General features: G+C 35.0%; 1 protein-coding gene across 2 annotated transcripts; it reads left to right on the top strand.

Annotated features, from left to right (window-relative positions):
- Positions 1-600: 600 nt before the first annotated feature.
- Positions 601-24,818, top strand: LOC128232327 (methylmalonyl-CoA mutase, mitochondrial-like). 2 transcript variants are annotated; one of them, XM_052945827.1, is made up of 20 exons: positions 601-633; positions 2,606-2,673; positions 2,938-3,063; positions 4,081-4,212; positions 4,567-4,673; positions 5,320-5,503; positions 5,938-6,072; positions 6,834-6,951; positions 8,028-8,107; positions 9,849-9,980; positions 11,092-11,268; positions 13,099-13,182; positions 14,083-14,188; positions 15,882-16,018; positions 17,253-17,378; positions 18,224-18,325; positions 18,896-19,036; positions 19,552-19,679; positions 21,208-21,296; positions 22,774-24,818. In XM_052945827.1, the coding sequence occupies exons 2-20, from the start codon at positions 2,629-2,631 to the stop codon at positions 22,854-22,856; spliced, it is 2,232 nt and encodes a 743-aa protein (XP_052801787.1). In that variant the 5' UTR covers positions 601-633; positions 2,606-2,628; the 3' UTR covers positions 22,857-24,818. The 2 variants fall into 2 exon arrangements, with proteins under 2 accessions (XP_052801787.1, XP_052801795.1); XM_052945835.1 differs by lacking the exon at positions 601-633 and adding an exon at positions 2,211-2,220 and having other exon boundaries at positions 2,605-2,673.
- The last annotated feature ends 1,154 nt before the right edge of the window (positions 24,819-25,972 follow it).

The following is a 25,972-nucleotide window of genomic DNA, read 5'->3' as shown; positions in this document are numbered from 1 at the left end:
CCACAGGCATCTGTATCATTGTTTGTCACTTAAATGTTGTTTAAAACCATTTTGGGTACATACAATGAGATAAACAACACATCTGAAGATATTTAGTGTCTTTGATATACAAAAAAGAAACTTCTTTTTTTGTATATCAAAGACACTACATATCTTCAGATATGTTGTTTATCTCATTGTATGTACCCAAAATGGTTTTAAACAACATTTAAGTGACAAACAATGATCCAGATGCCTGTGTTTGGCACAAACTGGTGTCACGTGCAAGAGCCACGTCTCAGCAGCAAAGGTCAAAGACACAATTGGAGGTTAAAAATTATGGAATGCTGAATATATATACACATAAGAGTATAGGTGTTCTTGGCCTTGATGTAACTTTGTCAGACAGGCTGTGAGAGAATTTTATAACAGGTCTAAAGTGCAATGTGACTGAATTAATTTATAAAGCACATATAAAAAAATATCAGACAAGATTGAAACTGTGTTATTTGTCAAATGATTATAGACTACAGTTTACTACGGATAAATCAGTTTATTTGCTGAGAACACCCAACAAATTCAATCTTCAAAACCGGTTTAACCAAAGTTTGATTAATCCAATCAGACGTTCCCAACTTACTTCCCTTGTTGCTGGTAAGTATATTGAAAGAAAAAAGTTTGGAAACTCTTGTATTATCTTGTGTTAAGACAGGGTTTCAAAGAAAAGACAATTTTATTTATGAATAAATGAGCATTTAGGTTCGCCAGTTACCCTTCAATTGAACTGTCACTCGACCCTTTTGAAAGAAAACGTCCTTCACTTTCCTATTTACTAATGTCACTGACCTTGGCCTTCATCTGTAGTTTTGTTATTAATTATACAGTATTGAAGACATGCATTAATTTTCCTTTAAATGTCATGATTATTAATATTTTATTATTTTTATTATTATTTTGCTGCATTTAATGGTGTAAAATACAAATAGTTCTGTTTCTTCCACTACCTCATATACATACTGAGTATCTTATTCTTAGTAAATTAGGCATTCACTGATTAAGCTGTGCAGGAAACCTTTATGATTTGTTTTATTTTCATTTTAATGTTATGCCACAACTCTCTATCATAATTGCTGTAAATATCAAGTATAATAAGCTTCAAGTCCATTTCAATTTTACAAACAGTACTCTACGTTTTAAAATAATATAGAGGTGATTAGTCCAAATAATTGTACATTGACAGATTTTTTTTACGATTTTTGATATGGCAAATCCTTCACTTACAAATTGTTTAGTATCAAAAGTGGGTAGTTGTTCCGATCGGGATTCCGGGTTAAAGCATTTAACATCTGAAAAATATCATAAAAACAAGAAATATTTCCAGATTATGTTATTTTATATTAGTTCCGTATACAAAAATGTCGTATCCTTCGAATAATTATGAGTTTGATGTGTTTTTTTCAATGCTTGCTCTCAAAACACATCGATATATACATGAAGGGCACCAGCAAGGTTTCACGTCACAATTTTAAAACACTCAGAATATTTCGGCCATGGCCGAGTTGTTACGATTGTATTAACGAGGTCTATCTCGAAGCTTGTCGGAGGTGGCCAAATTATTACGATTGATTCAAGTTTTTCCCCTTGGCATAATTGTTGTCTGTGTCAGTCAACTTTCGTTTTATTGGAAAGGTAAACAACGTGTTTTAATGCATTAAATGCTTGTTTAGTGCAAAATAACTTTTCACTTACATGGTAAAGTATGAATATAAACCTATATGATCAATTTCAACCATAAAATACTTCACTTAAAACAATTTCAATATTTTTAAAACACCCCCGGTTTTTGCACTAACCCGTTGGAAGAATCCCGTATAACACGTCTATTATTTTAGAATATAGAGGTGATATACGGGATCCTTCTAATCCCTGGATTTGCCATACTTTTATTTACAGGTCACAAGCTCATTGTTATTGTTATTTGATATGTTATGTATGTTTGTTATTCATGTCAGAAAATAGCTCATTGAGCTAATGTTTCTTGTTAACACATACCCGACTTTAAATAAAGATTCTTGTATCTTGTCTCTTGTATCTTGTAATATCAAAAATCTTTAAAAAAAATCTGTCAACGTACAATTATTTATACTATTTTTTACCCGTGATTTTGTCAAGAGTGACAGAATTACTCTGTTTACATTAACTTGCATGATTACAAAACCTCTGGTTGCTTGCCTTGTTGCTTCCTCCGGCTCTGACATGTTTTATAATCAATTAATCTTCCTTTAAGTTCTCTGAGTTCTCTTCATGGAAGATAGTAGAAAAAAGGAAAATCTTTGCTTGTTCAATCTCACAAACACTCAATGGTTTTTAAAACTGTTTTATCTATATGTTTCGGCATTACATCTGTAGATAAAAAACAATCATGGAAAAAAAGTGACGACAGCGTTATACACATTTAAATGAATCATTTAGCAGTTAAACAAATGTCTTTAATGGAAATATGATATAGACACATACCTTTGAATATAAAAGAATGATGGATCACAAAATATAAAATAGCCTATAAGAAATTGTGTAGTTAAAACATATATATTGTATAGTGTAAAACAACACATTCTCATTACAGATTCATCATAAATAAATTCTGAGATGTGGCGAGTTGTTCATTCAAGGGTTCTTGCAAATCCTGCAAAGGTATGTATTCAAAATAATTGGAAGGTTTTATCCTTTACTTCTTCTGTACCATTGTTATATACAACTATGTATTTCTAATTCTGAAAAATGAAAATAAATAAAATATTATGTTGATTTTTTAACTGTTTGAAACAGTGAATTTTCTTTTTACTTTCACCGATAATAACCTATAAACCACCAGAAAGCATATAATAAGATGTATGAAACCCAGCCCTCATGAAATAAAATCAATCTGAAGTACTTTTTTCTTCATGAATGTTTCAGACCCTTGCTCCACTGAGCAGCCGATGCATTCACAGGGAACCAATAGATGAGAAATGGAAGGCAGCTGCAGCGAAAGAAATCAAGGGGAAGGATGTAGAAGAAACTCTTACATGGAGAACACCTGAGGTATTACATGTTTTACTTAACATTACTTAGTAATGATCAAAACATTTTTTTATGCATCTGTCAAGTGTAAACCTACATGTTTTCCCTTTAACCCTTTAGCACATGGGTAAGTGGCCTGATAACACCTTCCAGTCAATAGCCAACTTACTGCAAAAGTGATTAAAAAAACTTACTAAAAACGCATCATAAATCTGCAAGAGATACACCTCACAAAACACTCTTGTCTGTAGATCACCTTTTCTCCCACCTCAGATAAGTAGATCCATAAATTTATTCATGCTAGAAATTCTTATCTTGCCTACGGGCGAAGATAAAATGCCCGTATGGAACATCTTTAAATGGTCACCACATTGTAATTACCTCCCTTGTTGATGACTGTCTTCTGTAGCATCATGGAAACCTTGTCTTGTGGCAATATTTAGAACGCTAGTTAATTATTTCTCACTTCAAATGTCACCAGAAAACTGTTTTCACACACCTTTCAAGAAATTATGTTTCACTCTTCTTTGAACTATTTAAAGACTGATCAGACCATTTACATACGCTGAATCACTGCGCGAATATCCATGACAACCACGAGTTATCGCATATCCGTACGCAATTATTTTCACTAAGCACAAAAGAGTTCCAGCAAAAATACATTTTTACTTAATTTTGTTTATCTGAGATGGGAGAAAAAGCATCTACCATAGCCGCTTCTGTAAGATAGGTTCATCTCGACCCTCGCGCAGGGTGTTTTGCGGAAACTTGGTAAACCTCGTTTCCGCAAAACACCCTACGCGAGGGTCGGATAACTCGTGGTTGTCATGGATATTTGCGCAGTGATTACACTCTCGGCCATGGAAGATACTTATAGTGTAGTACTGCTGTATTCCCCTCTGCTGAGTTCATGTCTTTAGAAGTATTATGGCTCTTCAAATGAAAATGAAATAGTGTGTCAATAAAATATTTTTATGTAATCTAATAATACAACCTCCCTACTCGAAATGCAATACTAATGATTATATTACATTGCAGGGTATTAATGTTAAACCAGTATACACCAAAGATGACACCGCCCATATTGAAAAGGAGTTGCCTGGCCAGTACCCATATACCAGGGGGCCGTATGCTACCATGTACACACACAGACCTTGGACCATCAGACAGGTAGATATTATTTAACACTGAAGATGATAAAGATGACACCGTCCTTCCTGGCGAGTTCCCATATACCAGGGGGCTGTATGCTACCGTGTACACACACAGACCTTTGACCATCTGACAGTTAGGTAATCCTTAACACAAAAGATGTCACTGCCCATGTTGAGAAGGCGTTGCCTGACCAGTTCCAATATACAAGGAGGATGTACACCACTATGTACACAAACCTTGGACCATCCTACATGTAGTCTTTAATATATCTTTTTAAAGGAAGAAGTTGAGGTATTGTAAAGCCAATGGGTCAGAGGACCCCTATTTGATAGAAAAGAAGCATTCATTTTCTGAACATTTCTTCTTCAGTATGCAGGGTTCAGCACAGTAGAAGAAAGTAACAAGTTTTACCGAGCCAACATCAAGGCCGGGCAACAGGGGCTTAGCGTGGCCTTTGACCTGCCGACACATAGAGGGTAGGTCCAGATTGAGATGGCACTCTTGACTGACTTTAAGATAAGATAACATAATGTTTCTACCTCATCTGTTTTTCAAGGCAAAAATCTATGTATTGTCATAGTGCAGGTGTTGTTGTCATGGGTGAGTCATGCAATGTTATTCAATGTATGGTATTTAAATGATATGACTGATTGCTGATACGACTCAGACCATACTTCCCATATCGGATGACCAAAATTGCCCAATTTGGTAGACCTTAAGTTAAAGCCATGACTTGTGGAAATGGAATGGTTAAGATAGATGGCTGTACCATCAGCTGCACTGGACTGTACCATCCTCCAATATTGGCCGTACTATCAGCTGAACTGGGCTGTACCAATCTCCAATCTTGTCCTCCAATATTAGCCATACAATCAGCTGCACTGGGCTGTTTCAATGATGGGCTGAAACATCTGCTATTCCAGCGTATTTTTTTATTAAACTGTACACATTTTCCCTATGGAACTACGTGTATTTGTAGCAAGGTCCATGACCTTGATTTGAATATTCTTGAGTTACTCCCCTTGACCAACTGAAGAAAAGTTAAATTGGGTACCAACTGGGATTGACTGAAGAAAAAAATAGATTAGGTATCCCCTTGCAGTGGTCTTGTTCGTTTTGCAGCTATGACTCTGATAACCCACGTGTCCACGGTGACGTTGGCATGGCAGGAGTGGCCATTGACTCGGCTGACGATATGAAAATCCTCTTTGACGGAATCCCCCTCAACAAGATCTCCACTTCTATGACAATGAATGGGGCAGTAATCCCAGTGCTGGCCATGTATGTGGTCGCTGCAGAGGAACAGGTAGGAGTAGGGATAAGACGATAATCAATATTTGACAAATATCGATTCTTCATGATGATGTCACTGAATATTGTTTTCATCATCGATAATTGTCAAAAATCAATTGTTTTTGACAGATATCACTGAATATTGTTTGCATAACCAATAAATGTCAAAAATCAATTGGTAATGACTGATGACACTGAGTTTTGTTTGCATAATCAATAATTGTTGAATTTCACTCAAATGTAGAAAGACTAGTTAGGTGCACAAAAGGATTGTATTGATTTTGATGGATATTATGTTTAACTCATTTCATTTGACTTTAATGATCAACTCGAAAACAAGCATATGATTTGGTCACCTGGCAAAACAGTTAACATTATAGTTAACTGAGCTTTCAGATTTTTTGTTTGGATACCTTAATCTCGATATATAACACTTATCTCAAACAGGGAGCAAAGCAATCGGAGCTAGCAGGCACGATTCAAAACGACATCCTGAAGGAATTTATGGTGCGCAACACGTACATCTTTCCCCCAGAACCCTCCATGAAGATCATCGGGGATATTTTCGAGTACACATCAAAGGTAACCATCCTTGTTGCGCAATACATACATCTTGCATACAACTCCGTTTCAAGATGGAGGTATGACATGCAAGCGGCTGACGCTGTATTCAACCTATCTTTAAGGGGCCATGTCATCAATGCATTGTTGTATGATTGCTTTTTCTGTTTAATATTTCTTGGTAGTTATTATATCTATTTTGAAACTATTGGATAGTTTAGAGAAAGTTTGTTTGATTTTGCAAGTTCATATTTCCAATTTTATATGGGACACTCAATGAATATGAGAGCTTTATTGGTATTTGATTTTGCAAGTTCATATTTCCAATTTTATATGGGACGCTCAATGAATATGAGAGCTTTATTGGTATTTGATTTTGCAAGTTCAACTTTCCTATTTCATTTGTGACACTCAATAAAAATTTGAGCTTTATTGGTTTTTGACTGCAAGTTCCACTTTCCAATTTCATTTGTGACACTCAATAAATATTAAAGCTTTATTGGTATTTGATTGCAAGTTTCAACTTTTTAAATTTATTAGTGACACTCAATAGATTAATACAAATTGAAAATCTCGATGTAATGATATTTAATTGAACAGCTGTTAATAAGATGTCTTTTTTTTTTTAGGATTATCATATATTTTTTCGAGCCTTCTATCAGAACTCAATCACAACAATATGCAAGAGGCCGTTGCTGAATATGTGCTTAGGACTTTCCAACGCCAATTGGTTGCAGCATGTACATGTTGGTTATATAATCATTTTATGTACACACTTACAGAACATGCCCAAGTTCAACTCAATCTCAATATCCGGCTACCACATGCAAGAGGCAGGTGCCGACGCCGTACTGGAGCTTGCCTTCACCATCGCTGATGGGTTGCAGTACATTCGCACAGGTGAGGACATGATTTCTGTTAATATTGTACTTTTGTGTCAAATGTTTAAGATTTTATGAAACAAGTCGTTACAGCATTATTCTGATCATGGGTGAAACAAGTCATAACAACATTATTCTGATCATGCGTGAAACAAGTCGTTACAACATTATTCTGATCATGGGTGAAACAAGTCGTAACAGCATTATTCTGATCATGCGTGAAACAAGTCGTTACAACATTATTCTGATCATGCGTGAAACAGGTCGTTACAACATTATTCTGATCATGCGTGAAACAAGTCGTTACAACACTATTCTAGTCATACGTGAAACAAGTCGCTACAACACTATTCTAATCATACGTGAAACAAGTCGCTACAACACTATTCTAATCATACGTGAAACAAGTCGCTACAACACTATTCTAATCATACGTGAAACAAGTCGCTTCAACACTATTCTAATCATACGTGAAACAAGTCGCTACAACACTATTCTAATCATATGTGAAACAAGTCGCTACAACACTATTCTGATCATACATGAAACAAGTCGTTACAACACTATTCTAATCATACGTGAAACAAGTTGTTACGTTATTCTGATCATGCGTGTCAGCACAATTTGCACAAGAATATGTGTTTCCTTCCGACCACATAAAGGGCCGCAGTATGCATGGTGCATGTTTTTCCAATCAAAATTGCACAGACCCACCAAAAACATCACTGTATACAGTCTTGTTGGAATATAGTATCGTGGAAAATTTGAATTTGGAAGGAAACTCACTTGACTGGCTTGGTAACACCCACTTAAATTCACCTCCCTAATGGCGGAGACTAAACATTCAATTTCATCTGTAATACTACCCTCACCAAACATTTCTATACCGACAACAGATAAGTGTCATCATTTGAGTTTATTTGTCACCATGGCAAATTGTGTACATGTTTACTTACAAATTTTCCCACACTGCCTCACCTGGTACAGTAATCACTGCTATTATGCATATAAGGTAAATTTTTTCATTTGAGATTGGTCAATTTTTTCTTCTTTGTATCATTCTAAAATATATATAAAGGCAACATTATTTTGCAGGTATTGACAGGGGTTTAGACGTGGACAAGTTTGCCCCCAGATTGTCTTTCTTCTGGGGAGTTAGCATGAATCTCTACATGGTGCGTAAAAATAGTTTGATGATGTTTTTATCAAGGTTTTACAACTTTCAGGAAAAAATCTCACTTTTTAGCTCGAATATTCGAAGAATATGGAGAGCTATACTACTCACCCAAGTGTCTGCGTTGGCGTCACACCTTGGTTAAGTTTTTGCGGGCAAGCACACATAGGTTAATATCTCAGCAACTACTTGAGGTATTGCATTGAGACTTGATACAATGGTACTCAACCATCTTACCTACTTAATTAACCAAGTTAGATAACTCTAGTTTGCATTTAATGCAAATAATTGCCCTTTATTATTCGACTTAGAAATTCTGGTTAAGGTTTTGCATTTAACCACATTTAAGTCAATATCTCAGCAAATATATCCTGTTTTGCATTGAAACTTTAGATATGTATTCCCAACAATCTAACCTACTAAATTAATGAAGTAAGATAACACTTTTTTGAATATAATTCAAATTATGGGCCTTTATTATTTGACTTAGAAATTCTGGTTAAGGTCTTGCATGTTAGCACACATAGGATAATATCTCAGCAACTACTTGATGTATTGCATTGAGACTTTGTACAATGGTATTCAACCAACCAACCTAATTGAATAACCAAGTAAGTTAACTGTATTTTGCAAATAATGGCCCTTTATTATTACACTTAAAAATTCTGGTTAAACTTTTGCATGTAACCACATTTATGTTAATATCTCAGCACATCATGTATTGCATTGAAATAAAATCTAACAGTGATCCATGCATGTTTCGCCAAAACTTTTCAATCCTTACACTGAAAAGCGGCAGAATAGTCGAGCGCGCTGTCTCTGTGACAGCTCTTGTTTATTTCGTAAGAAATACACGGCCAATTGTTTAGATCTTGGTTACAGTTAAAAAGGTTGTTAACTTCATTATTGCTGATTTTAAAAGGTGAAATATTTTATGATGTATTCATATATTTTAATAAAAACAAGCTGAACTATGTACGGTCTCAAATTATGTCATTCATACTGCAGATCACAAGTGTGTCAAGGTAACTTCCCGAGTTATAATGATTTAAAGTTAACAACAGTGATGTTGACAATTTTGTTAACTTCAGAACAAGCTGCTTAATATTTATGATTCCTTATCCAAAATTCTTACCAAAGTAATAGTGTGAAAATATTGGGTAAAATCTTAATGTTTAAAAAGGGCAGAGCAAGCAAAGTGAGTAAGCCCTTCTTAGCCATTAAGATTTGTTCTCACAGACTTGGATTAAAACTAGGCCTAATTAAAACGTGTTTTCAGCAGGGGGTGAACCAAATTATGACATCATGTCTGTTAAGTTATTAAGTTAATATTTTGAACAATTAAGGATGGTAAATAGTGGTGGCTGAAAGGTGATCTCGTTGTAGGAATATGTAGGCTATTATTTAATTTGCTTTTGAATTTGTAGTTTATACTAAAAAGTCATACATTGTTAGATTGCCTGAGTTTGATAAAAAATATATCTTAAAATGTTGATCACAAAATAAGGTGATCAGTAAAAGGATTATATTTTGTAAATTTAAGACGCCTCATGGTTGGATAATTGGATCCATACACTTTAAAACCACAATTTAAAAAAAACCTTAAGACAAAAACCTTAGACTAACAATCATAAAAACATGGTTTGGCTACATGCCACTTTGTTCAATTCTTAAGGCATGCCTTTGTGCAATGCTTTACACATTTATATGTCTCAAACCTGTGAGGATTTTTTTCCTTTCAGGAAATAGCAAAGATGCGTGCCGCACGTCGATTGTGGGCTAATCTGGTGAAAGAGAAGTTCCATCCCAAGAACTCAAAGTCCCTGTTGCTAAGGGCTCACTCACAGACTTCAGGCTGGTCCCTTACTGAACAGGTACTAGGTGATATCAAAGCACTTGACTTGTATGCTATTTGTTTATAATGTTTTTTAAACTGATCTGATCTTCATTCTTGGCATAATTTTGCCAGAACATTTACCTTAGCTATAACTAAAAAAATATTCAAGAAATTCATATGAAACTTTGACTTGAAGCTTGTCCATTACTCAAAATCTGATCGAGATATTCAGTAACAAAGATGGTAAACATGTTGCCAGAGATAAAACATACATATGTATCAAAGTCCATAACTCTGGCTTTGATATTTGTCAAGTTATGTCCCTTTTTAACCGCAACAACAGGCGAGAATTGGCAACCGCTTGTGGTTCTCTTGTAAGCTTAATAATGAAGACAGTTAAATCTCTGGCTTTAATATATTTGATTTATGCCCCTTGCTTGGCTGAAAAAAACAACAGGTAAAGATGAGCAGTGGCATTGAATCAGCAGTGTGCTTGTCATTAACTATTTAATAAGCAATGTTAAACTAAAACTAATTTAATGTCATGTGATGGGTTGGAATCTTCCTCAACTAATATACCTCGTAACAACAAGTAAATATGAGTTCAAATGCAATCTTAGGCTTTAGAAATGCTTCAAACCCATGCACATCTGGCCCCAATATCACATACAAACTTCAGTCAGACCTCAAACTCTGACTGAGCTCTTTTTACCACATAGCATCATAGGTTATTCAAAATCGTACATGTTTAAACCTTATTAAAAGTGCATTCTTATATAGAAAATGTTGATGAAAATCTGTGGTCAAGAATCCAATGAAAAATGATTCTACGGCAAGAACAATAATGAGTACAACTCATTGTTCTTGACCAATTAATTACTCAAGTACAGTTTTTGCTCTAGAATAAGATTTTCTTCATGATATTGACAAAAGTGTTTGTCAACACATTCTATCAGAAAATAGGCTTTTAAAAAGGGTACAAAACATGTATGATTTTAAATAACTTTTGATGTTTTATGCTAAGATTTATTGAGATTAAGATTTGATTTGAGTATTTTTTGTGATAATTGGGGCCCGTGTTAAGTTCAAGGAATTTTGTTTTTAGCCAATCTCACACCTGTATAAAAAAAGTTAGCATCCTGTTCCAGGATCCCTACAACAACATAATCCGAACTGTTGTTGAAGCCATGGCTGCCGTTTTCGGAGGCACCCAGTCCCTACACTCGAACAGTTTCGACGAGGCCCTTGGTCTACCTACGCCATTTAGCGCACGTATCGCCAGAAACACACAGATTGTACTTCAGGAGGAATCTGGTATTACTAAGGTAAAAGATGGGTAGATGTTTTGTAAAGGTTGCAGTCATATGAGCTTACATTGAATGGAAGTAAGTCAGGCTAGTCATATACCAATTTTTTGCTTGACCGAATATAAATTCACATGCCCTAACATTCTTGTGAGATTTCATCTTAAAATTGCTGGTAAAAATAGGTATATTCATTGCACTGGTAGTAAATATTTGTAAACGTGATATGTTTATTATACCCCTGCTTCACAAAGAGAAGAGAGGGAAATATAGGAATCACGCGTATTGTCACGTTGTCCATCCATCAGTCAGTCCATTCCGATTTTGTCCGTTCCATATCTTTCTCATTCAGTTCGGATTTTAAAATCATTTTGCAGAAGCTACCAGCATAGCATGAAGATGTGGTACTCACAAGATTCGTGTCCCTACATTCAAGGTCAAGGTCACTGAATTGCCTAGGTTTTGCTATATAAGCCTTACTGATAATAGTCTGTTTCTGGTCCATATATTTCGGCGGGGGTATTAATCACATTCTGTGATAGCTGTAGTTTATTCTTAGAGTACTTAAAAAAAAAGAAAATGTCAATAACATATTCATCTGGATCATTTCTGACCCCGTGCCATGAAATAGCCACATATAGTAATGGTATAGAACTGGAACAAGTCTGAATGGTGTAATCACCATGGCTTTGTTGTACATTGCTCTTTAAAGTGACACTCTTATTTCAAAATCAATACATACACATGTATGAGACACATCAACTTTGACTGATAAACCTTTGACTACTTACTGTATAATGCATTTATGGAACATATTAATTACTGATAACAAGATTGTAACCGTGTATAATTTAATAGCAGAAAGTGCAAAAATATTAAATCTTTGGTGAATGCTTATAGATTTACTGTGGTCTACTATAGTCTCATAAGGTAGAAATACCGTGTTTTATGCACCTTTCTTTTAAATTAAACTTAGTATCCTTCATAAAAACCATTGTTTTCGACATTTATTCATCCTTTTTGGAATATTAAAACAATATTAATAATTGTGATAAATCTTATTTGGGAGTAAGAGTGCATCTTTAACTGAATACCAATGATGAGTTTTTGATGCCAGTTCATTGATTTAAGCAGTTCCAGATCAAAGGATATTAGGAAAGTGAAAGTAGGTTTTTAGTTGAATTAGTTTTCACTAGCTTTTTCGGGTGTTTTTTTTTCTGGCCTTAGAGAAATTCTAATTTATTTGCCTCGCACTGATGCCACTAATTTATGTTTGGGAGGTAAAATTTGACAAATAGGCTATGATGACTTAAAGATTATTTATATGATATTATTATTGATACGTTACACACACCAAAACTAAAGTATGTGGCTGATTTGGTTTGTGACCTTAAATATCTTTTTTGGGCGGTTCAAAATGGAGGGGGAATGTGTAACCGGGTATACGATGTGTATATAGCAGCACTTGTACTGTCTCGCTATAGAGCTAGCTTTTATAGCGACGCGGTAGAGTGTCTGCCTGCAGAGCAAAGGTTGTGGGTCCGAACCCCGACAGTCGCACATAGCAATTTGTGCAGTCTGTTATATAAAATTAATAATAAAATCAATTAATTGTAGTGTTTTAATGTGTCCTTAGGCTTAACTGCTTCATTTGAATTACTACGTGTTGTACTTGCAGTGTAGTTAAATGTATAGAGTTCTGACATTGTAAACCGTCCGTATAAATTTAAGGTTGTTTTCCATGAAAAATTGCCAATGTGCTCCAATTGATGCAACTAGACCACTCTCTTCCTTAAAATCTTAATACTTAATAGCATGGATATGCAGTGTATCTATACATGTATTTTATAGGTGGCAGACCCATGGGGAGGATCGTATATGATGGAGAGTTTGACGGAGGAGATTTACGATGCCGCCCTTAAAGTCATTAATGAGGTACATTTGTTGTGTTCGCATCAAAAATATAAATACAGCTAAAACCTTGGCTCCATATCACTTGGCTCGATTTATTCCTTGGCTCGAACTGGATGTTAAGGACCGATATTGTTTTACTCTTCATAAGCATTCCTGCTTGGCTCAATATTTGCAACTCAAAGTATTTTGGTCGGTCCCTGGGATATGGAGCTAGCATGTTTCTACTGTAACACTTAATAAAACCTAACTTAATCAAACTGTCTGTGTCAATAATACAACAAAAACAAGAGACACAAACACCACAAAGCGACTTCACATGCATCAATATAGCTTTACAGATAAATCATGGGATTACAGCCTTTGTCATTTCAAGCTATAATTTGATTAGTGAGGGTGACCATTTCTCTGACCTAATGACTCTGATCATGTTTTAGAAGTTAACATAGAAAGTTGAAGCGTTTTATAACAAACACAAAATGCCCTCAACTCAGCAGCTGAAATCTGATTATTTTGGCTAATAAGTGTTTAGTTTTGTAATTATTTTTACGATTCGAAAGACGAAAACCTACCTGACATAGAATCAATTGGGCTTGGCCTGATAGTTACCCTCTGCTGCGCTATCTAATGTTGTGATATGAACAAGTTTGTTTGCAGAATATCTTTTGCATGACTTAATTAAAAATAACCTACAATTTTTTCTGCTTAAACTTGAAGTCTTTGTGTGCTACTATGATTTGAAGATTCTACACAGTAATAGCTAAGTCCTTGATTTGTCCATAAATATGGTTCCTATCATCAAACTTGAAACAATTGAAATATATATTTTGTGTTGCATGAAAGATATCCTCAGAGGTAATATATGTATCAACTCTTTGCAACTATAACAAATACCAAAAATGAGCATTTTTATCAATTTTGTAGATAGAGGAAGTGGGCGGTATGGCTAAAGCTGTGGCTACTGGTATGCCGAAACTAAGAATAGAGGAGTGTGCAGCTAAAAAACAGGCCAGGATTGACAGTGGGACAGGTATGTGGACCTCTTACCTATATATGTAGAGATAGGGTAGAGGAGTCAGGGGAGGGGTTGGGGGTAACAGTCAAGGCTGTGTGTTCAGGAAGCTGAAGCGCAGGATAGATGAGTGTGCAGCTAAGCACCAGGCTAGGATTGACAGTGGGACAGGTATCAACTCATCTCAACTTTATTCAGTACATAAAGGCCTCCGGCCCAAAATACATACTATAATATATACATCATTAATTACAATACAGTGGTGTCATTGCTTAATACAAATTGTTTACAAACTTCAATCTGCTATTTTTAACAAGTAAAAAATAAATATTGCCACTTGTCGAATAACAAAACTATTATCTGACTTTAGGAGTCTGTAAAAGGCATGTAGGTCAGATCGACCCGTGTACCAGCTAAATAAAAACTGATTTCTTACAGTAGAGAACCTTGGGCATATGAAAAACACATGAAATTCATCTTCTAATAAAAGCCTGTTCTCGTTGATTAAGCAGTACGCACATATTCTGTCGTTTCTGTCTATGTTAAGATGTCGGCCAACTTCGATATTTAACCGGTGACTTGAACACCTAAATCGCGCGAGCGCACGGACAAATTTATGTGACAAGTTTATGGAAAGATATTTTTCCGGATTTAGTAAGGATTTAACATGTTTATAGAGATTGCATCTTGAAGATGAATTAACGGTATCGTGCCATCCCTGAGTCATACAGTCGATTAAGCGAAGTTTAAATTGCGCGTTGAAAGTATTAATGTCGCCTACTTCTTGCGATAGCCAGACGTAGCCAAATCCATACTGAAATAATATTTCTCTAACTTTTGTTACCCAATTTATTCTTCCAATATCGTCTTGATGTTTTAACATAACGTAACAATGTTTAGGGTAGCGATGGTTTTGCATATGCAGAATTTTACACCAGTATTTTATACATTTTGAATAATATATCATGCAAAGTGGAGCACGACCACATTCACCTAGTGCCATACAATTATTAGTACTTATATTTAGACCGAGAATTTTTTTACAGAACGAACTTTGAGTGGACCTCTTACCTGTGTAGATAGAGCTATTGGTACGGGAGCTTGGGGGGGAGAGGGGTTCTTGGTGTGTGTGTGTGGGGGGGGTCATTGTTAAGGCCTTGTTTTTAGTAATGCTGAATCTGGTGAATGATGAGTGTGCAGCTCTGAAACAGGCCAGAATTGACATTGGGTCAGGTAAGTGGACTTCTGACCTTAGTAGAGAGAGGAATTGCAGATGGGGTTAAGATGGGCTGGAAACGTGGCTATAGGTATGCCCAAACTGAATAGAGAAGTGTGCAGCTAAGAGCCAGGCCAGGATGGATAGAGTGTCAAGAATGTGGACCTTTTACCTTTAGTAGAGTGAGAGGGAATACGGGGCAGGGAGGGATTGGTAAGGGGAGCGCCAAAGCTGTGGCATCAGTATTGCTCTAACTGAGGAAAGAGGAGTTTGTACTGCTTCTAATAGAACTGTAATACATATGCTTATCATATGTTATATCATCAAGAATATTTGACTTTGATTTTGATCTAGTTATTGACGACAGTTATCGGGGTGGCGTTTTCTATTACCAACAGTAGTAACGATGGCTTAGCTGGACTGCACAATTGTAACTGAACAGAAATGTATGAATCATCGTACATGTGTATTGGCACAAAATGTTTCTCATTGCAGAGGTGATTGTTGGTGTGAACAAGTATCGTCCGGATGATCCAGAAATGGTTGACGTTCTGTGTATCGACAATAAAGATGTCAGAGAGAAGCAACTTGCCCGCCTGCAAAAAACTAAGGCATCCAGGGACAGTGCTAAGGTATAAGCTACACGTATTTATAGCTACAGGGATTTCCCCAAATTAATATGATAGGGGATTCCTTACAGTTATTTTTACATTTTGAAGCGGTTCCCTTTATTGCTAACCAGGATGTCAGAGAGAGGCAAATAGTCGGCTTACAGAAAACTAAGGCATCCAGGGATGCTGCCAAGGTATAAGCTACATGTGTTTATAGTAACAAGGTTTGAATGCTTACAAATAAGTAAAAAGAATAAGCTCTCTGTATTGAAAAAAAGTGTTTGCGTTGGCTGATTGCCAACCTGCAGAACTCTTAAGGGATCCAGAAACAAGTCCAAGATATGAGCTATTTATAGTAACAGGGATGTCCCCCATGATTAAGTGTTGTTTGCAAAGGTGTTAACTTTCTAAGCTCAGGAAGCCCTACACAACATCACAGAGGAGCTTGCTAATCCAATGATGGAAATATGCTAAAACTGACCATAGTGGCTTTCCTACATTACAGCACTTTTCTATAGAATAGTCCTCATTTTTTCAGGCCTTACCATACATGAACTAGACAACAAAACACAGGCAAGGAAATCGGATGATAGTAGCATTCTGAAACTGACCATTATACGTGGCCTTCCTTCCGTTTCACTTTTATACTCAAAGATGCACTCTTATTCCCAAATAAGATGTTCCACAATTAATAATACAATTGTTTGAATTTAACGAAAACTTAAAGGATGAATAAATTTCGAAAACAATGGTTCTTATGAAGGATAACGTGTTTTAATGTGAAAGAAAGGTGCCGAGAACACAGAATTTCTACCTTATGAGACTATTGTTGATCACTGTAAAACTTAGGACCAACCAGTTATTTAATATTTGTGTGTTTTCAGCTACTTGGTTACATTCTTGTTATCAGTAATTAATATTTTCCATAAATGCATTATTCAGTGAGTAGCTAAATGTTAATCACTCTAAATTGATGTTTGTTATGCATGTGTATGTATTGATTTTTAATACGAGTACCCCAGTATTACTTCAATCACTGTGCTATAGTACATGACAATTTATAAAACTGTTACTAAATTTGTAACTTTTTCCTATAATTCCATACTCAAGTGGTATTAGACAACATAACCGAGTTTCAGGAGTTCAACGATACTTACTGGAACTATCAATCGAGAAATCTGGACATAGCTGTACTCTCAGAGAAATCATATCATGAAAGGTGTATTAGAATTTCAAATTTGTTTTCATTTTTTAGGCCCAAGAAGCTCTAGACAACATCACAAAGGCCTGCGAGTCAAATGATGGCAACTTGTTAGGGCTGGCCATTGAGGCTTCCAGACAAAGATGTACTGTTGGAGAAATCACTGATGCTATGGAAAAGGTACGATGTAACCTTTATCATTTGTGAAATGATGAAAAAGTGCATGCCCGTATCAATTAATAATTATGAAGGGCTCAAAATAAAGAAGACATTATTTCCTTCAATGTTTTTTTCGAAAGCACTTTTTGTCTGAGACTTCATGTATATGCATATGTGTAGCAAGGCTCATAACTCTAGCTTTAATAATTATTGAGCTATCTGCCACTTTAAAAACAACAACAGACAGCTAGGCATTGGTGTCCATTTAAACATTTTATGTTTGAGTTTCCCATATTTCTTACCTTCTATGACCATGAAGAATAGTAATATCATTTGTTGGCGATGCCTTGTTGTTACTATAGTTTCCTGGGAAGTCAGAAAAGATGAACAATTTAATTAAAATGTAGGTATTTGCATCACAAAAATCCTGTAAACTATCATTTCTGCCACACTTAGAAATTGTATCACGCCAGGCATTTTTAATGTTAAATTCTGATTTTGATTATCTCAGCCAAGAAAATTATCAATGGTGGACTTGCAGTGCTTGTGCTAATTTTCAGCTTGTCTGTGTTTCGAAGAATTTATTTTGAGGTATTGTCATAGAGTTTGTGGCGGCTTCAAGCTTACTTAGACTTTCACCTAGGCTATAAACATTTCATGGTTATTTAATTGAAACTGGCTTCACATGTGAAAACCAAGGCCCTTTACTGTGGTTTTAATAAATGACAAGTTATCTTATAATCATAAGTCCCTTTTTCAACTGAAAAACATTATACCAGCTTTGCTGCTCACAACACTGCGCTCAGTGACCACTGTTCAATGCCTTATAGCGGACGATAATGAACGAACGCCTTATTATTTTTCAGGTGTTTGGTCGACATGTGGCCAGCGACAGGATGGTGAGTGGGGCGTATAAGTCAGAATATGGAGCTGAATCTGAGATAGATGAGGTCATCAAGAGAGTTGAGGTACAGTTTGATTGTTTAACATTATAAATTTTTCTAGTGGTCTTGCATAGTGTTCCCATATCACCTTAAAGGTCAGTGGTCGAAATTAACTCAAGCCCGCAAGCCCTGTACTGCCAAAATGTATTCCAGTCATGCTCAAATTCTGAATTTTATATGGCAATGCTTGTTAAAAAATTTGATGCCAAGCAATAGTATAATTATTCGGGCTTATTCATCCAAAAATCTTATTTCAATGCCTGAAATGTCCAAAGTTTTATCCCCTTGTGAGGGTAATTTTTTGAGGCCTCTTGTACAGTATGAGTAAACATATTACTAATAAGTCATTTCCTTACTTAATCATTTAAAAAGATAAAATTATAGTCAGATTAAAAGAATATCTCTCATGGCTTAGAAACATTGGTGTATTATTCTCCTATAGACTGGGATTATCAATTCATGACTTAATTCTCTTGAAGAATGAATATTTAATAAAGATATTGATTCAAATATTGAACAACTTTGACAAGGTCTTCCTTATAGATTTTATGCCTGCCTTAACCTATTTAAACATTTTCATCATTTTCCCAACAGAAATTCCAAGAGAACGAGGGTCGACGTCCGCGTATCCTGGTGGCGAAGGTCGGACAGGACGGACATGACCGAGGTGGAAAGGTCATTGCAACCGGCTTTGCAGATATGGGCTTTGATGTTGACATTGGTCCCCTATTTGCGGTAAGGAATTCAATACTTACAATAAATTTGGCAAAAAAGTGATAATAGAACTAAACACTGACTGTTATACCTTGTACAGTCGAACCTAGTTTGCTCAAATTCCCAGGAACCAGCAAAAATGCCTTGAGCCTCGGGAAATATGAGCCAAGCTAGAATGCTTACCTTTAGCCAATGACGTTCAAGCCAATAGGGGCTGACTTTAGTATGGTTCTGTTTATTCATCTGAATCATGTATAAAAGTATTATAAGTGCTAAGGGACATTTCATGAGAAATTGGATCAAATATAAATGACTTTAATGTCATTTTATGTCATTGAAAATCAGTGAATTCATATCTTAGATGTTTGTTATATTTATAGGTATTTGTTACATATAATTTGTTACATTTATAGACATCCAGGGAAGATACCTGAAATATTTGTTACATTTATAGACACAAAAAAGAGATACCTGTGATATTTGTTATAGTTATAGACACCCAGGGAAGATACCCGAGATATTTGTTACATTTATAGACACCTCAAGAAGCTGTCCAACAGGCCATTGATGCTGACGTCCATGTGGTTGGAGTGAGCTCACTGGCAGCGGGGCATAAAACGCTCATACCCGAGATGATTAATGCGTTGAAGGATATGGGAAGACCGTAAGTCTGGTCAATCCACAAATGGTGACCTTTTAGATCTTACTTGGCTGCGTCTGTTTTATAAAAGAAATGTCACAGGCTATAATCTTTGTGACACATTTTTAAGGGCCCTGGTCTGTCACTTGATGAATTTTATGCGATTGTGAAATAGATAGAGGATCTCAAATGAGTGTTTATTTTGTATGGAATTTATTAAACAAGTCTGCCGAGTTTTTATCGTTTTTAAATGACAAGTTTAATTTGATACAAAATAAACACAAATTTGAGATTCTATTTATAACATAATTCATTCACAGTCGAAATCTAGGTCAAAGTTTCTTCGATACACTTCTCTTGTCATAGTCAGAAGAATTTACATTCTGTGCTACTAGGATGCTTTATCCGCAAAAAAATAGCCCGACATAAAAACATTATATTAACAATACAAAACATAAATCATGTCACAATTATGAACCGATTTTCAAAGGTTTCACTTAAAAACAACAAAAATACATATTTCAATCCATTTTAATTAAGCAAATCAATAATAGCAATGTCACAACTGTGTGATGTCACAAGTAATCAAGCGAGTGTGTACATGTCATTTGGCGGTTGAAGTTTGAAAAGAACACAAGTCAGTGTCACAGTCGCTTTCAGTGCGAATTTGTTTTGTAGCTGGTTGATAACACCATGAATTTTTGTCATTTTAACATATGTGCACAAGGACATTACTTCCGTGAATTCGAGCTACATAAATGTTGTAAAATCCACCAGAAAAAGTGGGATTTCATGTTGAATCAGTGTCTGTGACAAGGTGTTAACTTGAGGATTGCTTGAACAGCCTAGAATGAGCATTTTGCAAGGAAGTAGACAGTTATTTTTCACTGGAGTATTGTGTTAATTTGGATTTATGTGGCTATCGTTGTTTATAGATGCAATGTTCTTGTGTACCGATATTTGCATAATCTGGTTCGCAGGAATATTGTTGTCATTCATATAATGATTAAATTTCTGGACAAGGTATTGTCTGGCGCTGTGATCAGGGAGGTGATTGTTTGGATTAAGCCCAGCCTTCTTCACCATGATGAGTTGTTTCTTCGTGGAATTGAGTTTGTTGACACCAACATGATTTCTTTTGAAACATCGTTTCTAATGTTTTTTTACAGCACGTATGAATACATTTTTCTGTGATGCGGTAACCTAATTTGCATAGTTATTACACTAGTGATATATGAAAAATATTGCTTGGGGTTATATCACTCCTGCGCCATATGTTATGTTATAAATTGGGTTAAAGGTTAAACATGTTGGTTCAGATTTGTCATACAAGTTTACTAAATTTGCTGTGAAGATATCTGTAATTTTAAAGATTATCATCAAAAAATTGCTATTTATACTTGTCATGAAAAATTTACCATACTTATTCTTGTTTCATACATGTTTGTACAGAATGTTTATAATAAAATGGTTCCTAATTTATTTCTTTGAACATACTTACAAATTCTAAGAAAATTCATGAAGCTGTCAAGTCTTATACCTCATATTTCAGAGACATCCTGCTGGTGGCGGGTGGGGTAATTCCACCCCAGGATTATGACTTCCTCTTTGAAGCAGGTGTTGCAGCTGTCTTTGGCCCAGGTATGCACTTTTAATTAAATGATGGAAGCTTCTGCCACAAGCCGAGTAGCATAAAATTTAACCAAGATCCTAAATTAACCAAGATCCTAATTCGACCATGATCCTAATTTAACCAAGATCCTCATTCGACCATGATCCTAATTTAACCATGATCCTAATTTAACCAAGATCCTCATTCGACCATGATCCTAATTTAACCAAGATCCTAATTTGACCATGATCCTAATTTTACCAAGATCCTCATTTGACAAAGATCTTAATTCAACCAAGATCCTAAATGAACCAATATCCTTATTTGATCAAGATTCTAATTTAACCAAGATCTTTATTTAACCAAGATCTTGTTTTTACCAAGGTCCAAATTTAACCAAGATCCTCATTCGACCATGATCCTAATTTAACCAAGATCCTAATTTGACCATGATCCTAATTTTACCAAGATCCTCATTTGACAAAGATCTTAATTCAACCAAGATCCTAAATGAACCAATATCCTTATTTGATCAAGATTCTAATTTAACCAAGATCTTTATTTAACCAAGATCTTGTTTTTACCAAGGTCCAAATTTAACCAAGGCAAATGGATTAATAAAAAAACCAGTCTCAAAACAAGAGATATACAACATCAGATGACAACAAGCACATTGCACTAACACTTAATTATCGTTATAAGTTAATGTTGAGGTAACTATCTCGGTATGGTCAGTGGAAACTTGGCATGTATTTCACTGGGGGCCTAAACTGGTTTATGAGTTCTAAACGTAACACTTGGGGTAAAGGTGTCTGCCTTTGCAGGTTTGAGCCTCACAATGATGATTTCCTCACAAAATCTCAAAACCGTATTCACTAACGTCCTGAGCCTGACTTTGAGACTCAGAGCTCAGAAAAGCAAAATTATAATTATTATCTAAAAATACTATTACAGGAGCAAATATGGTCAAAGTTGCTGTATCTGTTCCAATTAATCTGTTCTACAATCAGACACACAACTTTTGTCAAAATAAGTTATAGTATAGATATTTTGAAACATTTAAGAATTCAGTTTTTATTAGCCGAGTCTCACACTCAGACTCAAGAAGTAAGTAAATACGACTTCTGGGGACTATATTAACAAGAGTCTTGAAGTTAAATTGCAATTAGAAGAGATTTTCAGCAGTATGTTGCACTGCTGAAAATCTCCGCTATCAAAACTGCTCCTAGGTATTTAATCTCTCCTAGAACTCTTCTTGGAACTTCTCCAATATCTGCTTTCTTTCCAGGTAAAAGATCTGGGGCCATTTTCACTAACAAATTCACTAAATTAAGTGTGAAATTCGGCAGTGTAAAAATTGTAACTCTGTCTCACATATTTCCAAAGTTATCACCCCTTGTTTATCTTTTTGAAAACAATGCTTTCTAGTGTTTTGGTTGTTGTTGTTTTTTTGTATTGGAATTTGCTGTTTTAAATCAAAATGTTGATTCAACGTATTGATTACAGGCACAAGAATACCAGATGCAGCCATTGAAGTGATTGACTTGTTAGAAGGAAAAAGCCCGCAGAAAAGCAAGGCCACTGCATGAGCTACAAATATCGGCTTATTGGCTAAAAAAAGTGTGAACATTGGGAAAGACCAGAATTATACATAACAAACCATGTACAAAACATTGTGTATACAATTTACTTGATCTTTGGCTGGATTGAAAAGTGCTAAAATAATGGTAATGGTAAAACTGTAATGATTATTAGCATAAATGGCAAGATGCGATGCAAATGTAATTATGATTAGGTCGTCTTGGTGTAGTTGTTGGCCTCATTGTGTAAAATTAATAACTTTCATTCTGATATTTGAATGAGACTTGGTACAGATGTTGCCTGAGACAATACTCACATTAATAACAAGGCCCCTAACTCTGATTGTATTAACTGTTGATAATGCCCCTTGTTCGACTGAAAATAACAGACAAGCATTGTTGGTCCCTCTGCGGCTCTCTTGTTTCATGATATTAATATTTGTTGCTTTTAGTTTATTATGATGTAGAACGCTATTTATGTGACATGATTTTGTTCAGTATGGAGGATCTTACATTAGATGCCATTTAATATTACAACTTATGATATGAGTTAAAGAAAAATTTAAAGCATGTAATTATTACGTAACGGGTATAATAAAATTTGTATAAAATGGTAACAAATGTAAGATTCCTTTATCATTTGATTACACAATTGTCGCACAAAATGAAGATTTTGTTTATTAACGGTAAAAAAGTTGGAATTATGTCAATGTCAAATCATATAACACGAGTGAATTAAAGAAAATATGTACTATTTGTTATACACTCAAAAGAAGTCAAGTTACATGATTAATATATTGATTCTTGTACTCATGAAACTAATTATTTTTATTGCATTCTATCTGACAGAGCATGATTAACCAATTAATCTGGTATTTAGTTGATAAGTTTGAAGGATATAATTTTGCTTGTTTAGGACCCATTTATTGTGATATTATGTTTATACATATGTGTGATTAATAATACTAAAATTCTTACGAAAATTATGAGTAGTATACTGTTCATTTCATGATAAGGCGTAATTAATATTTTATCAAGACCTGCCCTAACTTTTTGGACTTGACCATATTTTTTTATTAGCACCAGACAAACTTTTTTTTAACAATTATTTATTTTTCCCTTTTGGGATAATGTTTGGTAATTTCTTTCATGAGGAAGAAGTGTAAATATACCCAGACAAAATGGCAACAGTTTTCTGTGTGAAAAACAAAAAAATCTCGACCAACATGTATCTCTTTTTTGGCATTGAAATTGTAAACAATTTATTTTAGGCCTTTTTGATAATAATATGGCATTTACATGTGTTTGTATGATATATCTAATATTATTAAATTCTTACCTCAAATAATACAAATAAAGTAGTGTGACATGTATACATTTTGTTTATAATAGTTGTTTTGTCTATTTTAATATTGATATGTTTATTAACTTCTTGAGATCATAATTATTTTTCAAGTACAAAGTCAAAAACTTATCATTTTCTGTTTGTGAATTTGTATATATTGACACTAGCATATCCAGGGGGGAAGGGGGTTGGGGTAGGTGGCGCACCCCCTGCCAACACTTAACCAAATAAATTTTTCGGTTCTCAGGGAGGGACGCAAGTCATAAGCTGAAGCTCCTAAGTTATGCCCCCTCTGAAGTTAAATCCTGGATCTGCCCCTGATTGAGTCATTGACACCATTAAAATGAATCTTTGTCTTTGTATTCGGTTTTCTGTAGCCTGAATGTTACAATATTTTCGTATTGTTTTTTTCTTGAAATGGATTGTTTGATTAGAATTGTTATTTATTGTTAAAGCATTCTTTAGAATGTTAGTGCTGTATTTTTAGTGTACATTCTATAGAATGGTAGTGCTGTATTTTTAGTGAACATTCTATAGAATGTTAGTGCTGTATTTTAGTGTACATGTAGATGTGCATCGTAGATTCTAATCTCATATGTTAAAATAACAATAAAACATGAAATAAATTTTTGTCAATTTTTCATTATCATGAGAGAAGTTTAAATTCAAGCCCACATATTTAGCAATCTGACAGGATCAAGCTAAGCTCACTTTTTTGTTTTTGTATATTGTGATTTTTTTCTCTTTTTTTTGTTGGTTTAAAATGAAAGTGATGAGAAAAATTTGATAATAGTTTAATGAATACTACAGGGACAAGTCCAGTTAAAAGTTAAGTCGAAAGTTAAAAAATAAACCCTGTATAGGGTTACAAGGCAAGGGCCCAAACAACAATTAGCTATAGACAAAAAACATAGCAAGGGCCCAAACAACAATTAGCTATAGACAAAAAACATAGCAAGGGCCCAAACAACAATTAGCTATAGACAAAAAACATAGCAAGGGCCCAAACAACAATTAGCTATAGACAAAAAACATAGCAAGGGCCCAAACAACAATTAGCTATAGACAAAAAACATATTAACATCACCAAAAACAAACCATACCCTCATCAAAATTGGTTTACGGTTAAATAATGGGAAAATGGCCTTGTAAAATTATGTTTTGATGTTTAACAAGTCTAAGGAAGTTATTGTGCTTCACGAAACATGATGCCAGGAGCCTATTTGTTAAGGCTTTTTTTCTTTACACCAATGAAGTTTAAACACATGTGTCTAGATGTTGCAAACAGCATTGTTTGTCAGACAAATGCTTTCAGGAAGTTAAGTTAAATGCTGGAAAGGATACCATTTCATTTCCTTGCCTATCATCTTTTTCTGAAGCACCTACTTAAAGGCATTTTTGTGTTGCAAATGAAGTGAATACAAATACACTGCATTAGGCGAATATGCTCATATTATTCATTTATGACATACTATTTGGGTCAAAAGTTGCCTAAAGCAGACAGCAGAGCCAATATAGAGGTGCGCCTTTATCAAATTAGAGGTACAGGATTTAGATATACGAAGGTGCAGTTATATTTATGAGATAGAGGTGCAGGTTGAAATATAAAGGTGCAGTTGCATTTATGAGATAGAGGTGCAGGTCTTATTGTAAAGGAGAGGTGCTGGTCTTATTATAAAGGTGCAGTTGCATTTATGAGATAGAGGTGCTGGTCTTATTATAAAGGTGCAGTTGCATTTATGAGATAGAGGTGCTGGTCTTATTATAAAATTGCAGTTGT

Source organism: Mya arenaria, chromosome 1, assembly GCF_026914265.1.
Source record: "Mya arenaria isolate MELC-2E11 chromosome 1, ASM2691426v1".
Taxonomy (NCBI): Eukaryota; Metazoa; Mollusca; class Bivalvia; order Myida; family Myidae; genus Mya; species Mya arenaria.
Note: the sequence above shows the minus strand (reverse complement) of the source record. Positions and strands in the feature narration are given on the sequence as shown.

What these genes read in the sequence shown, in the direction of transcription:
- LOC128232327 (XM_052945827.1), top strand. Translation starts at nt 2,629, where the DNA reads ATGTGGCGAGTTGTTCATTCAAGGGTTCTTGCAAATCCTGCAAAG. An exon ending in TTTTCGAGTACACATCAAAG is followed by an intron (nt 6,073 to 6,833) that starts GTAACCATCCTT and finishes ACACACTTACAG; the next exon opens with AACATGCCCAAGTTCAACTC. An exon ending in GTTGCAGTACATTCGCACAG is followed by an intron (nt 6,952 to 8,027) that starts GTGAGGACATGA and finishes ATTATTTTGCAG; the next exon opens with GTATTGACAGGGGTTTAGAC.